General features: G+C 39.3%; 2 protein-coding genes across 2 annotated transcripts; both read right to left on the bottom strand.

Annotated features, from left to right (window-relative positions):
• Positions 1-6,051: 6,051 nt before the first annotated feature.
• mrpl24 (mitochondrial ribosomal protein L24) lies at positions 6,052-10,245 on the bottom strand. Its single transcript, XM_031739543.2, has 6 exons — positions 10,154-10,245; positions 9,724-9,910; positions 9,018-9,113; positions 8,253-8,356; positions 7,662-7,792; positions 6,052-7,306 (listed from the first exon to the last, which is right to left on the bottom strand). Exons 2-6 carry the CDS (start codon positions 9,904-9,906, stop codon positions 7,170-7,172), a joined length of 651 nt encoding a protein of 216 aa, XP_031595403.1. The 5' UTR covers positions 9,907-9,910; positions 10,154-10,245; the 3' UTR covers positions 6,052-7,169.
• A 1,513-nt stretch (positions 10,246-11,758) lies between these two features.
• On the bottom strand, positions 11,759-19,795 carry LOC116319997 (hepatoma-derived growth factor). The gene is made up of 6 exons (XM_031739493.2): positions 19,330-19,795; positions 17,479-17,555; positions 17,211-17,349; positions 15,873-16,031; positions 15,619-15,798; positions 11,759-14,379 (listed from the first exon to the last, which is right to left on the bottom strand). The coding sequence occupies exons 1-6, from the start codon at positions 19,414-19,416 to the stop codon at positions 14,359-14,361; spliced, it is 663 nt and encodes a 220-aa protein (XP_031595353.1). The 5' UTR covers positions 19,417-19,795; the 3' UTR covers positions 11,759-14,358.

Here is a 19,795-nt window from a genome sequence, read left to right as displayed (position 1 = left end):
GTTTGGCTGCCTCAGACTAGCCTTCCCCATAAAGACCAGATTTCAGGTGTCCTGTGCCATAAATGAGTCATAAGTAGCCCACATAGGCCCAAATATGCAGCACTTCTCTGAAATGTGATTACTCCTCATCGAGGTTCTGGGAAAAATGAGCAAAAATCACACCTTTCCAGGTATCTTTACTATCTTCAATGAACAAACTGAAGGCACAGTTACAGTCTTATTCATGATGTTGTGTAAGTGATACAAGTGCAAAATGATGGCTGAAGAATGAAAGGAAAGACTAGAGAGAGAGACAATTTTAGCTCCTCTTGTTTTAAATCCAGAATCAAATTCACATAAAAGGTCATTTTATGTTAAAGTCCTCACAGTACTGTATCATCTCAACACAGCACTCCGCTCTCACAGTGCTGTCTTACTTGTGGTTCCTAGAATATTTAAAAATTAAATGGAAAGCAGAGCCATCAGCGTTCAAGTCCTTCTTCTGTAAAACCAGGAGGAGGACCATATAGGGCTGGATCAGGTGACCATGAACGATATCTTAGTAACAGGTCTAAGCTGCTGAGGGTTTCCATTATCCACTATTTCTTCCTCGTTCATCTCATTTCACTCACTATGTGTTTATACATCACTCTACATTTAATCATGAGTTATTAGTGTGTATTTTGTCTCTGTCTCCTCACCCTTAACAGGAATTAGCAGATGGCTGCACTTCCTTAAGGCTGGTTCTGCAGGTTTCAGCTAATATTGTGCTTTTAAATTGTATATTTAAAAACTGTTTTTCTATTCTTCATTTCACACAAACCAGCAGAAACACTATAGACCGAACGTCACTGAGAACCATCCAATCAGGCTTTGGTCCTGCCATTTGTGGGGTGTCCACTGGCTCATGTCAGTCAGTAAAATGAGACAAAGTGGCATAGTTAAAGCTTGATTCACTCAATTTGTATTTTCAGCAACGTTCTACAGCATCTGTTAATGAAATACGCAACAGACACACACATGAAAGGAACGAAGGTTAGAGTGTACTTGTGCACGCTGCAGCGGGAGTGAATGATGCTTTGTAGTGGTCATCCTGTGACTCGGCAGCAGCGGTCGATGCTGCCCACCTGAGGAATCTCACACTTACATAACAGCAGGACTGTCTGGGAAGGAAATGTCAAAGCCCGGAGAACAGACAGCGATCACACTTACACCTATGAGTGTCTGTCATTGAGCACTTGGCCACTTAAGGTTCTGAAATCCATCCTACATACAGCAGACCTGAGGCTAAGCTGTGGCAAATGTGACACAATCATGAAATGAAGATGAAGGCAGGGTGTGGGCAAAGAACGCTATATTTAGCTCGCTTTTCGACAACCATTACTTGTAACAAAGGTTTAAGTATGCAGTTCATTGATGAATAGTCAAAACAAGGACTTACCAATAGTTGAAGAAAACAAAATCAATTTGAAAATTGTTTTATAAATATATTCATGAAGTTATTTAGATTTAACACGGAGTGGATCTTCAATTGATCGGGTTGCTGTTTTTAAACAGAGCCTTAATGTGTTTTCAGTCCTGAAGATTTAAAGCTGTTGCAGACTTGCTGCTGTGCTTTGAATCATTATCTTGTTACATGACCCAGTTTCGGTCAAGTGTTAGCTGTCGGACAGATGGCCTCACATTTGGCTATAAAATAATCTGGTATACAGAGGAATTCATGGTCAGCTGAATGACTGCAAGATGCCCAGGTCCTGTGGCTGCAAAAGAAGCCCAAATCATTATGCCTCCACTGCCGTGCTTGGCATTTGGTTTAAGGTTTTGTGGTGATATTCTGTTTGGTTTTAACCAAACGTGGTGCTGTGAATTATGCCCAAACATCTCCACTTCATTATCATCTGTCCAAAGGATATTGTTCCAGAAGTCTTGCGGTTTGTTCAGATGGAACTTTGCAAACCTAAACTATGCTTGGAAGAGGCTTCAGTCTTTTTATAATTGTGCTGTCATGAACTTTAACATTTAACATGCTAACCTAGGCCTGTAGTCTGAGATGTAGATCTTGGGGTTTCTGTGAGCATTGTATGGTGAATGCATTTGATTAGCAGTATCTGTCTGCTGCTAACCTTACTAATTCCCATACAAGCAGTAACGGTGCACTCTAGTCCTATGAAAACTTTCTTCACATGACCTCATGTCCTGAAACCATGACTAAAGGAAAAACCACAATTTTTTCCACATTGGATTTCTTTTGTCTGAGACAGCCCAAAATAGCACAGTTTCTAGACAGCATTAGAACTTTTAAATGACACATTTAAAGGTTATTATGCATTATTATTCTTTTTTGTGTGTGTTTGTGTCCATATATATGTTTCCTACATCAGTTTTTAGATTTTACACACAAAACAAATGACTACTTTATAAAATGTAAATTCTCATACAAGTGAAACCTCCTCATATATATAAGTAAAATTTGCCACACCTTAACAAGCAAAAGGATTTAAATTTTTCTCTACCTATAAAAACAATATCAATAATAACAATAAACACTGAAAACTGGCAGGAGTTACCGTTGTTATTGGATACTTTTACTTAGCAACAGGATGGAATTACTTCTTCCACCACTGATGCCAGAGCCACATCAGATGGTTAATAATGTAATGTTAGTAACAGAGTGAGCTTCAGTCTACACCACTCCCACTTAGACTACACTGAATTCAGACAAAGAGTAAAAGAGGTAACAAATGATTTCTTTAGGCTATCATATATTAAAAAAACCTTCTTGCAACACGGATTTGGAGGGGGATGTTTACTTTAGATTACCTTTAAACATTTTAACTGACATCTCTTCATAGATGAAATAGCAAAACAGCATCTCAGCACATTCAACATGTTCTAGGAAATGTTCCTGCAGTTAAACCTATCTAAATAAAAGCTATGCAGTTGCTTTTTCTGTGAACTACAGGTCGGCATTTAAATGACCCAGCTAACATGAACACAACATCTTAAAAGCAAAGCATGGATGAGAAAATTAAAGCCCAAGACGAGAAGGAAGAGCTGTGTTTTGCCGACTTTTTCATCTCTTAACTGTGACATATTGAGTTCATGCACAAAAATCCACTGGGAGCCAGCTAAATTAGACCAAACATAGTTAAACATGCATGTATGCCATGCCTCAGACCTGCATACAAGCTAACGTTAACATTTTCCAGCAGCCTTCAAACAACCAGCCTGTAATTAGACACTATCATTACATTGTAGCTGAGCTTAGATCATCAACTGAGTCAAGAGCAACACTCAAATTTAGTTTTAAAGTGTCTTCAGATGTAACATCTGAAGAGTTTTGAGCTGCTACAAATCCTTCTGGGAAACAATTTTTTAACCAGCTTGTGCCCGAGAGCTACAGTGTCTATAAGCTTAAGGCACATTTTGGACACTTTTAATGTAATCTAACCTGTTAGACTGCCAAACAGTAACACCTCTGATGGTGAACATGACTCCTTCATATACAGCCTGCACCACCAGGTGGGATTAATTAGTTTAAGTGGCTCAGCAGCAAGGGTGACTCAGCTAAAACACAGATCCCACCATGCAGTTTATTTAAAGTAGTTTTAATTCTGCTTGAGTCATGTCAGTGGTTTCATTTAACTGGGTTGCCAGCATAGCTGTCAATTTACCACAAATTATAAGATGGACATAAAAAATAAAACTCCCCTGCAGAAGTTAAGACTGCCATAAAATTGTGCTTTTGTGAGTGTAAATGGAAAATGTTCAGACAAATGGAGCAGCACAAAGGCTCTACTTCACCTTGCTGCAGTTGCAGAGCGAAATCTGTACAACACTCATGCAATGACAGGAAAGACGACGAGCCTTTGAATCATTTTTCCTCCCATAAAGGCAAAACCTCAAAACCCAGTTTCCGCTGACTGGCTGCTTTTATTCCCTCTTGGATGCAGAGCGGCAGAGGCAAACCGGTTCAGGAGGGACGAGTCTGGGAAAACTGCTGCACTCATCCCACAAACTGGCCAAACCATCAACTTGCCATGCTTTCTGCATGATGTTGACTGCACTGACCAAAAATTAGGGTATGGAGAGCCACTGTGAAATTTTGATGCAATTATATTATCTGTGACACATCGTTTTTTTGTTTCAATGCCTGGCAGTGACGCTAGTTGCTTCGCCAGCTGGAGATCTGGAAGCAAGTCGAGTTGGTCTTTTAGTAAATCAATATGTGTGGTTAACCAGTGAGGAAAAAGAGACTGCATTTGCTTCATAAGCTGCCAAACTCATATATCGGAGATAAAACTAGAGCTGATTTTATCCTTATTTTATTCATAAGGATAATTCTGGATATTTATAGCAATGTTGAGATATTTTTTATTGAAGTAACTGTTTTTGTTTGGGATGACTGCTTTTTTAATGGGGCCTATTATACTAATATCATATATTCCAGCTCCATATTTTTCCTCTTGGACTCTTGGAGAGCAGCATTGCATGATTCACAGCTCAAAATTATCTTGGTGCAACACTTCAGTTCATGTAGTGTCTGAAACAAGCCGTTTCAACTGAGTTCAAATAATTAAACGTATATAGCGCCAATTCACAACAACAGTTGCCTCAAAGCACTTTATATTATAAGGTAAATTCCCAAGAATATTAGAAGGAAACCCCAACAATGAAACGCACTCCTATGAGCAAGCACTTGGTGACAGCAGGAAGGAAAAACTTCCTTTTTACAGGAAAAGGAACCAGGGGCAATGATGGGGAGCCAAATTTAGTGCTGTGTGATACTGCAGATTTTGATATTGATCCGATCCCAAGTATTGCCGATACCAATACTTTTAACCTATAAAAGCAGCTTATGAAGGTGAGAACAGTGTGTCATTATTAATGAAATGAATCATCATTAATTTGCCAATTGAAAAAGTAAAGTTTTGAGCCTAAATTTGAAAGTAGTGAGTGTAAAGTTTAGCTAAGAAAACAACGTACTATTAAGTTTTTGCTCCTTCTGGGCAGTTGGGCCTGAAATGCTTTAGTAATAAACATCTTAAACTTACAGTTAAAGCATTATTGTAAGAGGCAAATCCTATATAGTAATAAGCTGAGAGGTTAAGGAAGAAAAAAACTAACTAAACATCTTAAACCACATCACAAATAACCAAATTAAAACCATGTATATGTGATTGAGAACTATTGGGGTAATTTAACCAGTATATTGGTAGGTAAGTAGTGAAGAAACTGGGATGTCTAATGCAAAAGAAGGATAAAAATAATAAAAATAAAGATGAAATATGAATGCAAAGATGTACGCTGTAAGTGAAGACTGGTAAAGTGATAAATGTAAGGAGCTTTTTACCTTCCTGCAGCCCTGTAATAGATTGTTTCAGAGCTTTTTTTTCTGCCTTTGTCAGCTTATGCAGTTGTTCGTGAATGAGGTCATAATTGAAACATGAAAAATTGTTACACAACGCAGGTGTGACACAGTGCCAGTGCATAAAATGTCAAATGAGGTGAGTGAGGACTTTGTTGAGACTACCCAGTCCATGTTGGCTCCTGACGAGCCATTTCTTTCTCCACATGGTTGCCCAGACACTTTGGAAAGACAGACTCATTTGTCTGAAGGATTTCAGTTTTGGAGAGCTCTGTGTCTGGGCTTCTGTAAAATAATATGGCTATTTTCAGCCTCACGAATCATCCAAGCAGACTGTAACCACCACCGTTATTAATGCAGCCAAAAGCCAGAGTACTGTCACTTCTCCGACATCAGACTGTATGTATGAAGCCTGCTCTGAACAAGCACTGCTGTTCTCCTAATGCAAGGCTCCTGTTCAAGCTTACGTAACACTGCCATTTTAGTTGAAATGATAAATAAGCTTCAGATACTAATTATGTACCTAATGTTTCACTTCTAAGAGCAAAAGGTTTGCGTTTCCATCTCCAGTCTGATAATGACTCTACAGTCAGAGCCAGATGTTTCAGCAGTGGCAAAAAATGTGTTTCTTACAATAAGCTGCTTTGGTTTTCATTTATATTATTCTTTCTATGATATAGTCAACAGCATTCATAACCATTTAAGAAGTTTCAAAGTTTTTTATTGGCAAATAATAGAAATTTGCACCAGTGCCAAATGTTCTGGTGATGACTAGCCATTTCCATGAAGGAGGCGATTTTCTTAACCCAATCGCTCAACACCAAACTCCCTGGTTTTATGTGATTTTATGTTCTGTAGCCATGTCAGCATAATCGTGTACGAGGGGAACAGAGAAAAGTGCAAAAGTCTTCAGCTACCCATCGTTTCTTCTTTTAGGTAGCCAGATTTTGACATTTTTTAAAGTGGTCTTGAGAAACAGTTCTCCAGGCTTTCCAAAAGTCTTTCAATGTTTTTCTTTGGACATTGTCTGATTTTTCACTCATTTTCAGTTCAGTCCTTGTATATAATCATTTTCAGAGAAGTGTTTTTTTTGTTGTTGAGCTACTTAACACTGACCTGTGAATCATTCAAGGATAAAAAGGCATCTGACTCAAGGGATCAAACTAGTGTGGACTCTACACATAAACAACTTAGCTCTTGGCCATTCAGTTTATCAATCTATTGTTCACTGAAGCCTCACCAGATAGAAGGGAAACAGCAAGAAAAGAAAAGGCTATGCCAACTTACACAAGAACTGGACCGAAATTAATGGCAACAGGTCTTAGGAAATCAAAAGTTTTGGTTCAAATCAATATGTATGGAGGACGTCAGAAAAGCAGGACAACAGTGAGTGTCTACAGGGACCCAAACACACTGACAATGCAGCAAAAGCATACCTGGATAGATAAACTTTTGCTATCAGTCGTGGATCCCCTGGGGGTTTTTGTATGAAATCTTTAAACTTTGCACCCCGTGACTGTGATTTTCCACATGAAAATGCAAACACTCTAGTCTGATATTTATTCACAACACTATAAAAAAAACAAAGTGACACCTTCGTGAACTGCAGTCTGATTTCACTTCCTCATATTGTTTACAGATCATTTCCTTAATCATTTTCATGGTGCAGCAGTATGTTAAGAGTCCGTACAGCCTCCACTTGGTATCTTCACAGTCTCTGTTTGACCTGACCTTCTGCTCAACTCCAGAACAAGGTATGTCCAGAGTTCCTGTGAAAACTGGTCAGCACAAAGGGGAGGCTAAGCGTCTCTGATTTGGCTGGTCAGTACCAGTAGGACGTTCGGTGCCTCCTGTTCTCCTGGATACCGAGTTTCTCCATGACCTCCTCCTCCAGGGTTTTCAGAGATGGTATGTATGTCTTTTCAAGAGCATCTTCGGGACTGGTATCTTTAGGTCCATCTGTGAAAGCAGAATGCATCGTTTCAATTGACACCAACTATTTTTTCAATCATCAGACACTTCTATCACTTTGTTGGACAAACAGAAAACTGTTAGTTTCACGCAAGAAAAACTTGAAATAAATAGTGTGCTTGTTCAGCACTAGCAAAAACAGTCCTCCATATGTGTGTTCAAGTTTAGAAAGAAATATTTCTTCCACTTTAAAACAGTCGAACTGGATCACTTCAAAACAGAAGTCTGAACAGGCGGAAAAATAAACAACAGCTGGTCTTAATGTGCCGACTCTAAGCAACCCCTGAAATAAAATGGCTACTGAAATTTACACACACACACACACACACACACACACCCTTACCTTTCCACTGCTGCGGCACAATGCCATCTCGTCGCTCCACAACTGGTTTCGGGATGATTCTCCCCGTCCTGAGCGACACTCGGACTCTCTCACCCTCTTCTGTGTACCTCCACTCGACCTCAGTGGGCTTCCTGTAAGATCAGTACGTTAAAACTGGTCTGGAAAGATGCCAAAGAGCAGGAGCATTTAATTGGAAAAGGAAAAAAAAAAAGCTGAACTATTTTTTGACTTTAGATTGCTTTGTTATCACAATTATTTTAATGGTGCTGTAAAGGAAAAGAAAATTGTACAGATGCACAGAGATTACAGATAAAAAAAAACAAATACCAGAAACAAGAATAAAGTTTTAAAGACAACACTTGAGTGTATAACGTTTTTCAGTTGGATGCTGTTTTTCCACTAGAAAATCTTACGTTAAAATCTATTACAGCTGTAAGTTTTAACACTTACAGTTACAGAAATTAACTATTTATTTATTTGTTTTTTTTAAGGAGCCCAACTAAAACTGAATGCTAACCCGTGGTCCATCTATTTTAAGGTTCTGCATAAGCATAGAAACAGATGTTAGGACTGAGGGAGAGTTCAGCATACCTGTCTGAGGGGTCAACGAGGGCAACATCGCGGACCAGGATGGGAGCCTCACTGGTAATGTACGTCCCACGGTAATCTGCAGTTTTTCCAATATACCTGTGATGCTAAAATGGGAAACAAAAGTTCACAGTTCTCCCGTTTAAAAGGCACAAAATGCAAACAGATGAATGCCAAAAGGCTTTCAATGGTGCGCTTTGTCTGCAGCTGCACCCTGACCACCCACATCCCAGACATCTGGCTCCACCTGGTGGAGCAATGAGATAAGTATGAAGCATTTTTTAAAAGAGCTAAAAAGGAAATGGAACCGCTAATTTAATTTTGGGGAAATGAAAAAATTCCATTCCATCTTCATCCGCTTTATCCAAGGCCGGGTCGCGGGGGCAGCAGCCTAAGCAGAGAAGCCCAGACCTCCCTCTCCCCAGCCACCCCCTCCAGCTTATCCGGGGGAACACCAAGGCGTTCCCAGGCCAGCCGAGAGATATAATCTCTCCAGCGTGTCCTGGGTCTGCCCCGGGGCCTCCTCCCGGTGGGACATGCCCAAAAATGAAAAAATCTGTAATGTAATCATGTCCAGGACAGGTCAAGTGTATGCTGAAACATTTTTGTAGGAATACAGATAGCCTTTCATCTTCTCCCAACACTTACACAATGCTCACTCAATAAAAGGCATGTAGCTTACATTTCAAAAGCAAAATCTATAATGCTCATATTAATTTCTTAATAAAAAAAATAAAAATAAAAAATAAGTAAGCAACACTTCCTTACTGTGTTCAGTCCCTCCAGGATGACCCAGTTTCTGCGTCTGAAGACTTGGATAACTTTCCCCTGCTTTCCAATGTCATTGCCTTTCAGAATCTCAACCTGAGAAATTGAAAGCAAACATTTAAACTCTATGTAGGAAATTTACAACTTTAAATAAAATAAATATACTTTTTTGTTACTGTACCACTTTTACTGGTTTGGCCAGAAAATCTTTTACCAATTCATTGACTGAATTTTCCTAAATTAGTTTTCATGCATGTTTACAACGGATGTATGTTACTTCTTCTGACTCTATCAGTTGTGACTACACCAAAGTAATTACAACATTATTAGCATTAGCTGTATTACAGATTAGAACTTCATCAACATACAGATAAATCACATGAACACATACTGAACTTACTTTTAATATTATTCTCATTATCTGGTGGCACATCTCTGTTGCCTTGTATAGTTATTTTCTACTATGTATTGCAAAGCTCTATGTTTCTTCTTGGTTTTAGAACAACGGAGGAATATAAATGGTGAGTGGACTACTTCTTTTATTGTGCTTTTCTATTAGCACTCAATTGTGGATTGAAACTTTGGAAAGCTTTACACCAAACCGTGAACATTACACAATTTAAACCTATCAATATAAAGAAAAATATTTGCACAATATGAGTCAGATGAAAGCTTGACAGCTGAGTCCCAAAAGATGTTTTCTCACCGTGTCCCCTTTGAGCACAGACCACTCCTCTGGCGCTATCGGCTCAACAAACACCTTCCTCCTCCTCTTCCCCGGTGGATTTAACCTTTTAGCAGCGGCGGTCCAAGGCCTGTTGGTGCCGTAACGATAATCTTTGGGCACAATGACCCTGGCTGCCATCGACAGCAGAGCGGTCAGCCTCATTGTGCTGCAAGTGAAACAAGGGTGCTGAGGTTTTTTCCAAGAGGCTGGCAACCATACACAGGAGCAACGCAAGCTAGGCTAATAAGAATGATGCTATCAGTAACGTTAGCCTAGAGCGGCTAACTCGCCGTCGTTTTCATACACACAAACATTTCACAAATGAGACTGCTGCCTATTTTTTAAGTACAACTTCTAAAACTAAAAGTATTAAAATACAATAAAAGAAAGTCATGCACAAATCACTTACCCTCTGTTGATGTCAATGACACATGTAGCAGAGCTGACACCTACAGGAACCTACCCGTAGCGCCACCTACTGCACAGGAGGGTCGCAACAGGCTTCACGCATGCGCAGTTGCTAAATCGACAGATAAATGGGCAGGATGCAGGCATAGCAGGCTGCTTTGGGCAAGATGACCTTCACACTGCTGCAGCTTCTGCTCAGTATATTCAGACCATACAACACTAAGAGTGACTCAATAAAGAACGCAATATTTTATTACATTTTTAAAAAGAGATAACATCAAGAGGAAACGTTTTAAAATTAAGTAAGGCAAATGTGTCTAAGACAATTAAACTTAAAATGTCTTTGACTGAATGCCATTTTCAACAATTCCAGCACAAAACATTAGCAATGTGTATTTTTAGAAAATAATTTTTTAAAAACTGACTTTCAGATTTTAGAAAATGTATATATTTATATATTTATGTATATATTTAATTTTTGGTCCTTTACACATGCAAGCTTGTCTATGCAACATTCTTAGCAGATCAAATTTAACGATATTTTACTTTTGTATTGAAAAACATACCATTATTTGCTCATTTTCAGCTGAGTTCATGATATTTAAACCAAATCTTGTATTTTATAGCTGCATCTACATTCACCAGCTTCTTCAATAGTGCACCTGTTCAAGTGTTCATTAACACAGGTTGTCTTGACCTGGCTTGATATGCAGCCAATCAGCCAATTGCTACTACATTTTTGCTGATTCCAAAAGGTTATGTGTAAAACCTAAAAGGCTCAGTGTGGAAATATTTAATTTCGAGGCCACCCACTGAGGCAGATGCAGGCCGTGATTACAAGCCTCGCTGCTATGTCACTGTAACAAGCACGAGTGATGTTTAAGCACAAGAGAGGAGGCTGTCATTTATGAAAACCTGCAATCATACATGTGACTGTTTGTCCTTGACCTTGGATTTTGGTAAACATCCATGTTTGCTGCAAGTCAAAGACAGATTTTTACCTTTTTGGGTTACAAAGACAGACAATAAAGCTAATCTGTGTAAGCACAAAGACACAGTCATTAATCTTGAGAGCCGGATGAACAGCCACCACACCACATTCCAAAATCAGTTTCAGCCCATGGTTGCATCTACGCCCTAATACAGTAGTTAAAACAACTTATGCTTAACCTAACCCCACAGCAAACCCAGAGCTGTCAGGACACGTTATGTAACAACAAAACTAGTTCAGCTACCACAGCCTTTGGGGCCAAACCGCACCGAGAGGCTCTGCGTCAGGAGCAAATTATTTGTGGCAGCTGCATAGAGACACAAAACACGTTCCATTGTTACTTTCGTGCATTTTTATCAGAGACAATAATTAGATGTGAAACAAGTAATTAGTTTTAGTTGTTCTGTAAAGTTACAGTAGCCTTTCCCATGCTCTGAGCTTGATTTAGAGCAACAGATCCCACATAATATTTGGTTTTTAGCAGGCACTGTACTGACTCAATAAAAATAGACAATCCTGATCGTTAAGCCCAAACACAACAACTAATGTGACTGTTTTAGGTTCTTTCCAAAAAGCTGATACTCTATATTAGTTTAAGCAAGGCAGAAACAAGTGTTTGTAATCAACATGTTTATTAAATGGTCTGGCAACTACAATAGTAAACAAAGCAGCAGATTAAGATGAATGGCAGCTTCCAAAAGTAACAGAAGGCTAACCCCCACCCCCCCAAAAACAACAACAAAAGAAAGTTTTACACTTTAATACCAAATTAAACTTTTGAATAACCTCCAGATCCGGCCTTTGACCATTTTAAGGTTTTTAAATCAGCGGTGTGGCGATGGGAAGATGGCCATCTTCGACACAACATTCAGAGCTGAGCTTTCCCTTAAAAGTTCATAGTGTGATAAACTATCATCTAACGCTGCTAATTACATGAAAGAACACTGAAGCGATGACGATGACATCCAAATGGCGTGGGTGAAAGGGCCCGAACTCCTTGGGATACTGTTACAGTGGAAAATAACACCATATTCTGAACATGTCGTCTAAACAGATGTTGGAATAAAACACATCACAACTTTGTTTCACAGTCAAAATAATAAGACCACTGAAGTCAAACAGATTAGTATTCCAGTTAAGAGGGTGGGAAACCAAGAAAAGAAAGTCATAAACTGAAGATTTACAAATGGTTAACTCTCTGTATTTACCCATATTCAGTTTCTTGTTTCTTTCAATGAATCTCACTTTGTGCAGTCCAGATCAACGACTCGTTTCAAAGGTTTCGAGAATACATTTCTGAACAAGTTTTTTTTCAACAGCTTCAAGCAACAGTGGAACTACTGTAAGCTAAATGTGAAATCACAACATGAAACTGAATTTTAGAAGACTTTTCCAGATAATTTCCACATAGAGGGGTGATGCCAACAACCTTCCCCTTGCAGTCATTACCACTGCTCCACATTACCTTTAAGGCTCAGTTTCCCCAGATAAGGATTAAGCCTACAGCATCTTTTTTTTCTTAATTTTTTTCCAAGTCTGGCACTGGAATTAATCTATGTTTGGGAAACCTGATGCTAAAGTTTCAAGATTCTGCTCAGACAGAACATCACTCAGGAATGTCTCCTTACGTAAGGCCTCAGTCACACAGGCCTAGGGACAGGTCGGTAACTCCCAAGCAACCGCCAGTCACCAAGAAGAAACGTGCACTCCCTGACCATTTGGCCAGCGGTTGTTGCTAGCTGATATCAGTAAAAGACATGGATGAAGCTAACGTGGAAGTGCCCTAAATCTGCATTGTATCTGAACTGTAATTATAAAAAGACTTCTGGTCCTATTGAATTCTGGGAAAACAGCTTTCTGTCTTGACTCTTGTGTTTATGGGCTTAGTCACAAATTTTAGATCTGTTAGAATTACAATTAACCCCTCCTTGTGATTCATTTGGTTGCTAGCAGATTACCATGGTCTACTGTAGTTTGGGAGGGAGACACCGAGTTGTCTGCAAACACAACTAATGGTTCTGCGGAAGTGAAACTTTGTGAAAGTTTGACACAAACCAGAAATGAAGAATGTTCCGACTTCAGAATAAAAGTTCGCACCCAACATCTTTGGGGAACAGTCTCAGTTTCTGAGTTGCGTTTTACTACAGCTACGCAACTAGGTGACAAATGTTTGCAGACAAGTCGGCATCTTCTACACAAGTACAGCAACCTGAGAGCACCCAAAGCACTCATAAGGTTTTCAGTGCAGCTCCGTATATTTCTTTGCAAATAGTTTCAGCTTGCAACTGCCAGCAACTTCTCACCAAGTGATTGGGAATGCACATTTAAGTGGTTGCCAGATGGTTGCCAACTGGTTTCTAGGCCGGCATGACTGAGGCCTAAACTGAGTAGCAGAGGGGCTTAAATCCTAAATTTGCTTTTCTCAAAAGGGGTTTACATAATTAATTCCACATATGGGTTCCTGTGAAATGAATCACGTACTTTGGTCACTCGCAATCAAGCATACACACCAAAACAACACATTTGCATACAAATGTCATAGGGCAAAACAGACAACAATAATGGGGGCAGAAAACAAACAAACAAACAAACAAAAAACCTCTGAATATTCAATCATATTTCCAATGACAGAATAAATGATTTAAATGAGGCTGAAAAGCTAGGTGATACAAATGGAAGCAGTAAAATTATGAACTTAAGCTAAGAGCATTGATGAAAATTTGTTCTATCGCCTGTACAATATCTACTTTTTAAAACCATCAAATGGGAGCATTTGTCAAATAAATGTTTTTTCCTTGTGATTTTAATGTTCTTTTTTTTTTAAATTTACCATATATTCAGTGTTTATCCCCCTCTAAGCTGAAAAATGTTTTGACACCTAGCATTCAGTCGTTGTAATTGCACTTAGAAATAAAAAATATATACACACCAAAATCCCATTTATAAATGAGCCCTAAAGTGCTCAATTCAATTGTTTTGAAATCAGATTAGCAAACTTTTTCTTTCTGGGATATATGATATCCCAAAAAATGGCAAATGAGTATTTGTTTGTCTCTCAATACAAACATTTAGGTTGTTTTTTTTAATTTATTTGTTTGTTTTAAAATTCTCTTATTAATTAAACGGCTGAAATCTGGCATCCTGCAGGTAATTGTGTTGATGCTTAAATTCCAGAGAGAAGCGTCAAAGGTTTGTGGTTTTCTTCTGAGTCGATGTTAAGCGCTGTCTGTCGCAGGCTGTGGGAACAAGAGGGAAGAGCAATTAAAGAATTTATTTCATTTTATTTTCATCCACCGCCTGAAATTCAAAAAAGACGTGGAGAATGTACTTTTTATATTACTGATGCATCAAGTTTATTTAAAATACCTGATGGTAAGTAAGCACTGGCTTTTTATATTAATAATTTTTTATTACTTCCAAAATTTACTGTGTAGACAGTTTTCTTAACTTATTTTCAGAAGTTTCAGAATTTGTCCACATGTTTAAAAAACAAACAAAAAAACCCAAAACAACAATACACTATGTGGACAAAAGTGCCGGTCCACCAAAACATTACACCTACAGCACCTTCTCAGCAATAAAGCTCCCAGCGCACAGGTTTTGTGCTGATGTTAACGCCAGAGGAGGTTTAATCTCTCAAGTTACTGAATCAGCAGAGCATTTTTTATGCACTCCGCATTCAGCAATCCGCTCTCCATCTTCACATGACTTAGCTGCTGTGATTCTTAAACACTTTCACTTTGCAGTTATACTACTTACAGTTGATCGCAGAATATCCAGGGAGGAGGAAATTTCACAAACTGACTTGTTGAAATAGTGACATCCTATTACAGTACCACACTAATTCAGTAAGATCTTTAGAATGAGCCATTCTTTTACAAATGTTTGTAAAAGCAGACTGCATGACTAGGACATTGACTTTATGCACTTATGGTAGTTGGACTGAAAACACCTGAATCTAAATTTTAAGATTTTCAGCGTTCCAATACTTTCATAAGTATGTAAACAGAAGAAGAAGAAGAAGGTGCATGTGGACTTCTTCCTTGTCCACGTGTAAATGCAGAAACTGGCTTTCACTGCTATATAACAGCGTTTGCATGTGGACAAAAGGCCAAAACACATGGAAACAGCTACGTTTTCATGTGGAATGGATTCTAGTTTTGCTGGTGTTTTGGTGGCTTCAGAAAAGTTTCCATCTTTGTCCATTAAACACCTGCCAAAACAGACAAACTTGTTGAATTATTAGTATTCTACTTTTTTTTCTTCGTTATTTTATTTTGATTCAGATGGTCTGATGAAGGCCAGGTATGTTCAGGTAAAATTGGGCTGCTGACACATTTTCTTGGCCGAGCACCTGCCCCACTTTTTGATGTGAGTATGCATGTATTTTTCCTCTCTTACGAAAAAGCAAAATCACCACGAGTCCATTTTAAGGGATGTTTCCCAGGTAACCAAAACGAATAACAGGGTTTTACCTTCTCTGCTGTTTGCTGGCCCCCTGCTGGAGCATTTTCCTGGGCCTCTGGTTTCGACTCACTGGGAGCAGTCGCCTTGGGTCCAGCCACATCGTTGAGCTTGGGCTCCACGTTAGACTGGTTACCGTCTATTTTAGAGTCACCTTCCGCCTCTGTATCCTTTGGCCGCTTCGGAGAGGTCTATTAAAAGTTTGATAAGCATCAGACGGCTTTACAGTGAACTGACTTGGACTGTGAGTCAGGTTTAACCTCACCTCTGTGGACTCCTCTGCTTTTCGTTTGGTTCCTCCCCTCTCATTTTTCTCGTCAATGACCAGGGCTCCTTCGTCCTCGTCACTGCTGCCTTCTGCATCTGCTTTTTCTGAACTGCCTGTATCCCCTGCTCCTTCTGATGTGTTGTCCTTCTTCGATGACTACAGGCAAAGAGTTGCACATTAGTGAAACATAGGGAAACTAAGTCTATATCTATCCATCAATGGCAAGGTGTGACAGTATCACTAGTAACGTAGTAGAGGTTAAACTTCCAGATAAACAGTTGAGTGAGCTTTGAGAGTAACGGATAAATGGTTACATTACATAGTTTGTCCAGCAGAGTGTGCTCTGATGAGAGTAATTACAGTTTTGTATTTTTTTATTTGTATTTTCAGTTGTGCTTTCAACTCAGTGTGGTTTCAGTTCATTTTCAATGAGATGTAGTTGTGGTTTAGTTTTATTGTTTACATTTTTTTTTTTATTTTAGCAGGGTTTTTTTTTTTTATTAGTTTCAGTGCTAGTTTTAGTTTACTTTACTATAGCATGGGTCTATTTGGGTATTTGTCAGATTGTAAAATTTAATAGGTTTAAAACAACACAGTAATACATAATATTAAAAATACCTGAGACATCCCAGTCTCAATGAACAGTTGCACCAAAGTCTGTTTGTGCTTGCTGAGAGGACATATTTGAGATTAAAATTAAAAGATATTTTCTCTGTACAATGTTATTTCAGTAATTATGCACATAACATTGTTTCACTTTTCATTTATGATATTTTTTCCACACCCACTTTTAGTTTGGCTTTAGTTAATTATAATAATCTTTGCTCTCACCCTACTCTGTAGCAGTCCTTCCCAAATTACTTCCGGAAACTGTTTACATGTTGAAAATAAATTCAGCAAACCAAAACAAAGCAGCAAATGTGGCCGCTGGTGTAGAATCAAACCAGCTCTTTATGTTTCAAGCCAGTTTATAAAAACATCCCGCTTATGTTATTTCCCCCTTTCAATATTCTCTCACACAGTACAAACCACAAACCACAACTTGTGCTGCTGCTTGCTCGTCTTTGCCACTCATTGGGCAGAGCAGACAGAGGTGCGCCTTTGGCGGGAGAGCCAAAGGCTCACTTACAGGTCACAACTGGCAAAGCCTTGTTTACAAAGTCACTGGATTTGTGGGCTGTAAAGTCGATAATCACCAAATTGGCAACAATGAAGTGAGCTGAAGTGTGATAATCACTGGTATGCATCAGCGGGATAACAGGTGTCCAAGCTAAAATAGGATACATCAATCAACACAGTGTAAGTCTAACCTCAGTGGCCTTCATATCTACTTACCTCGTAGCCTTCATGCGTGACCGTGGGGTTGTTCTCAATCTCCCAGAGTCCCTCAGCAAATCCTTTCCTCTTGTTTGCTTTTCCAAACTTCTCCTTGCATTCATCATATGGGAACAAATCCTTGGCCCCCAAGAATGCCCTACAACAGCCAATTATTAGTTTTTAAAAAAAAATATGTACACATTTTGACAAATGATCCAAGTTTCTTCCCATTTTGCATCCATGTGGAAAAATAAAAAAGTGACAACATTAACGGAAAAATACTCACGTCTCATGTGTTCCAAAAAAGAACACTTGGTACTTGTTTGAAGGCGACTTTACAGCTCCTTCGGGTAACTCGTCAATCTGTGAATTAGCAACACAGTTGCTTTAAAAGGAAAGCTGGCAGAGCCCCCCAAAATCAATCACCTCAATACTTTTATAAATAATAAAATTATTCTAAAGTTAGACACTAGGCTAAAAAGTTAGGTCATTTCTCTATAAAACCACAGATACAAGCAATAGTAATACTAATGCGCACAGTTACACCAATTTATTTCATCATAAAATAATGCACTGCATATAATAGTGGAAAACTTGTGCAAATGATGTCTTTAGATTAGATCCTGGATAAATACTCCAAATAATTCAGTTTAAACAGTAAAGCTAAATTAGGTTCAAAGACCTGCAAATTCTTGTACAGTACTACATAACAAGCAGTTTTTGAAATATATTACACTTCTTGATGCACCCACAAACTCCCTGGAGAAAGTTTTACTGTTCTTTCAGCACAGTATTTGGCTCGGACATGCCAATATTTATACATGCTTTTAAATTAGCACAGCACTACGCAGCGGAACAGGAAATCACTATTATGATAGACAATCGTGGTGTGGCTCTGCCTCTGCCACACAGGCCTTTTGGCATCCCCAGATAGGACTACTGTGTCAGGATAGGTGGGGCAGGGCTTATAGCCTGTTGACATGAGGCAGGGGTGATAAGACCGAGAAAAAGGAGGGAAGATGCAGAGATCAAAACAGATACTAGGTGGTGTAGTGCAGATTATAGAGCATTTCTTTTTATATATTTATTCCTTAAATGAATGAACGGCGATTTTTTTTAAACAGGTAGACACAGTTAGTTGACTTTTATGAATGGCTGCTACACCAAGGGGCAGAAACACTGACTGAAAACTGCAATCTAAGTTTTCCTTTTCAACTGCACAAGACAGATGTGGCTGATGGGATTACATGCTGCTTCGCTTTCACATTTTCCTGCTTCAGCTGTAATGCAGCATGCACAGCAATAACGTATTCGTTGCATTAATCATCTTTTTTATTTATTTGGTATAAAGCATGACATAAATGCTCCAAGAGCAGCTTTTTCCTTCATTTTCTCACTTTTTTCTTTTGAATGACAAGGAAAATGTTGGCCGCAGTGCCAGTTAGACATTACGTTAGTCTTACGTGACTATTTTTATTACCATGGAGTATTTTTTTTTAGCATAATGGAACTAATTCCGACATTACGAGTTGCTATCTCTCGAAACGTTTGGGCAGGCGTGTTTACAAAGTACCACAGCATTTGGCTTCACAAGTAGCCATTAGTCTGTAAAGCAACAGTTAAAAAGAAAGGGGGGGAAACAGTTTGAACTTATATTTAGCGAACTGCTAAGTCACAAAGTGGCTTAGTAGCAGCCCATCTTTGCAGCGAAGCACACGTTAACGCTGCGTACGACATGACCGTTAACTAGTAATCAATGCTGTGTTACCACAGTGCTCGATGTAACCGTTACAGCTCAAAGTTAGCCTAACAAGGCCCCTAGGGACGCCAAAGACCAGATCATAAAAGGAGGCGAAGAGCAACTGGTAAAAACATTAATATTTTGTTAGCCCGGGAGGTTAAAGAGGTGTCTACTCTGCGATGAATCCCCAGAAAGAAATTCGCAGTGGTTTACAGTAGGCTAGCTGTATGTATGTGGATGGTCGGCACCGCCGCGCTAGGCTAACTCGTGGAGCTAGCGGCTGTTACAGGCCTCGCAGGTAAACAAGTGATTGGAGCCGAGCGGCTAAGGCGCAACGAGATGAAAACCAAACCCCTACGCTGGAAATGAGATATTCAACGACGAGCGCTTACTTACCCTTGCAGGCCAGTGTGGATACCCCTTCATCTTAGCAAACACAAGATCTCCGGGTTTGTATTCCTTTTGCCTGTTGGACCTCGGCATGTTGAAAATGTAAGATGTATATATGTGCGTGTGTAACTAATGTGGTAAACTATCCGTAGTGGTCAAAAACACCTGCAACAAGCAAGCCAGGCAGGCGACGGTTTGTTATCCAGAATAAAATCAACCCCAGGCGCGGAAAACTGGAGCGGAGACACGGCGGGTAACGCACTTTTACCACGACGTGGGGCAAATATACAGATGTGGTCTGAATAGTGTTACAGTTGCTATGACTAAACGCGGTAGTGTAACTATCTCGTATTAGCGCTTTCCCACAAGCCGCTGGCTCGTCCCTCGGACTATTTGGGTTTGAAATTGAAACCCGCTTCCCTTTGCAGACGCGCCCCCTGTACCTGAAGCGGCACAGCGCCCCTGCTGACCG

This window comes from Oreochromis aureus, linkage group 22, assembly GCF_013358895.1.
Source record: "Oreochromis aureus strain Israel breed Guangdong linkage group 22, ZZ_aureus, whole genome shotgun sequence".
NCBI lineage: Eukaryota > Metazoa > Chordata > Actinopteri > Cichliformes > Cichlidae > Oreochromis > Oreochromis aureus.
The sequence above is the reverse complement of the archived record's forward strand: the minus strand, read 5'-3'. Positions and strand labels throughout refer to the sequence as shown.

Excerpts from the sequence above, each read along its gene's own strand:
- mrpl24 (XM_031739543.2), bottom strand. The coding sequence starts at position 9,906 with ATGAGGCTGACCGCTCTGCTGTCGATGGCAGCCAGGGTCATTGTGCCC. Across the intron at positions 8,357-9,017 it reads TCCTGGAGGGACTGAACACA|CATCACAGGTATATTGGAAA; the intron begins GTAAGGAAGTGT and ends TTCCCATTTTAG. Across the intron at positions 7,793-8,252 it reads CTCGTTGACCCCTCAGACAG|GAAGCCCACTGAGGTCGAGT; the intron begins GTATGCTGAACT and ends CTGATCTTACAG.
- LOC116319997 (XM_031739493.2), bottom strand. The coding sequence starts at position 19,416 with ATGCCGAGGTCCAACAGGCAAAAGGAATACAAACCCGGAGATCTTGTG. Across the intron at positions 17,556-19,329 it reads ATCCACACTGGCCTGCAAGG|ATTGACGAGTTACCCGAAGG; the intron begins GTAAGTAAGCGC and ends GCTAATTCACAG. Across the intron at positions 14,380-15,618 it reads GCCAGCAAACAGCAGAGAAG|CCTGCGACAGACAGCGCTTA; the intron begins GTAAAACCCTGT and ends TTGTTCCCACAG.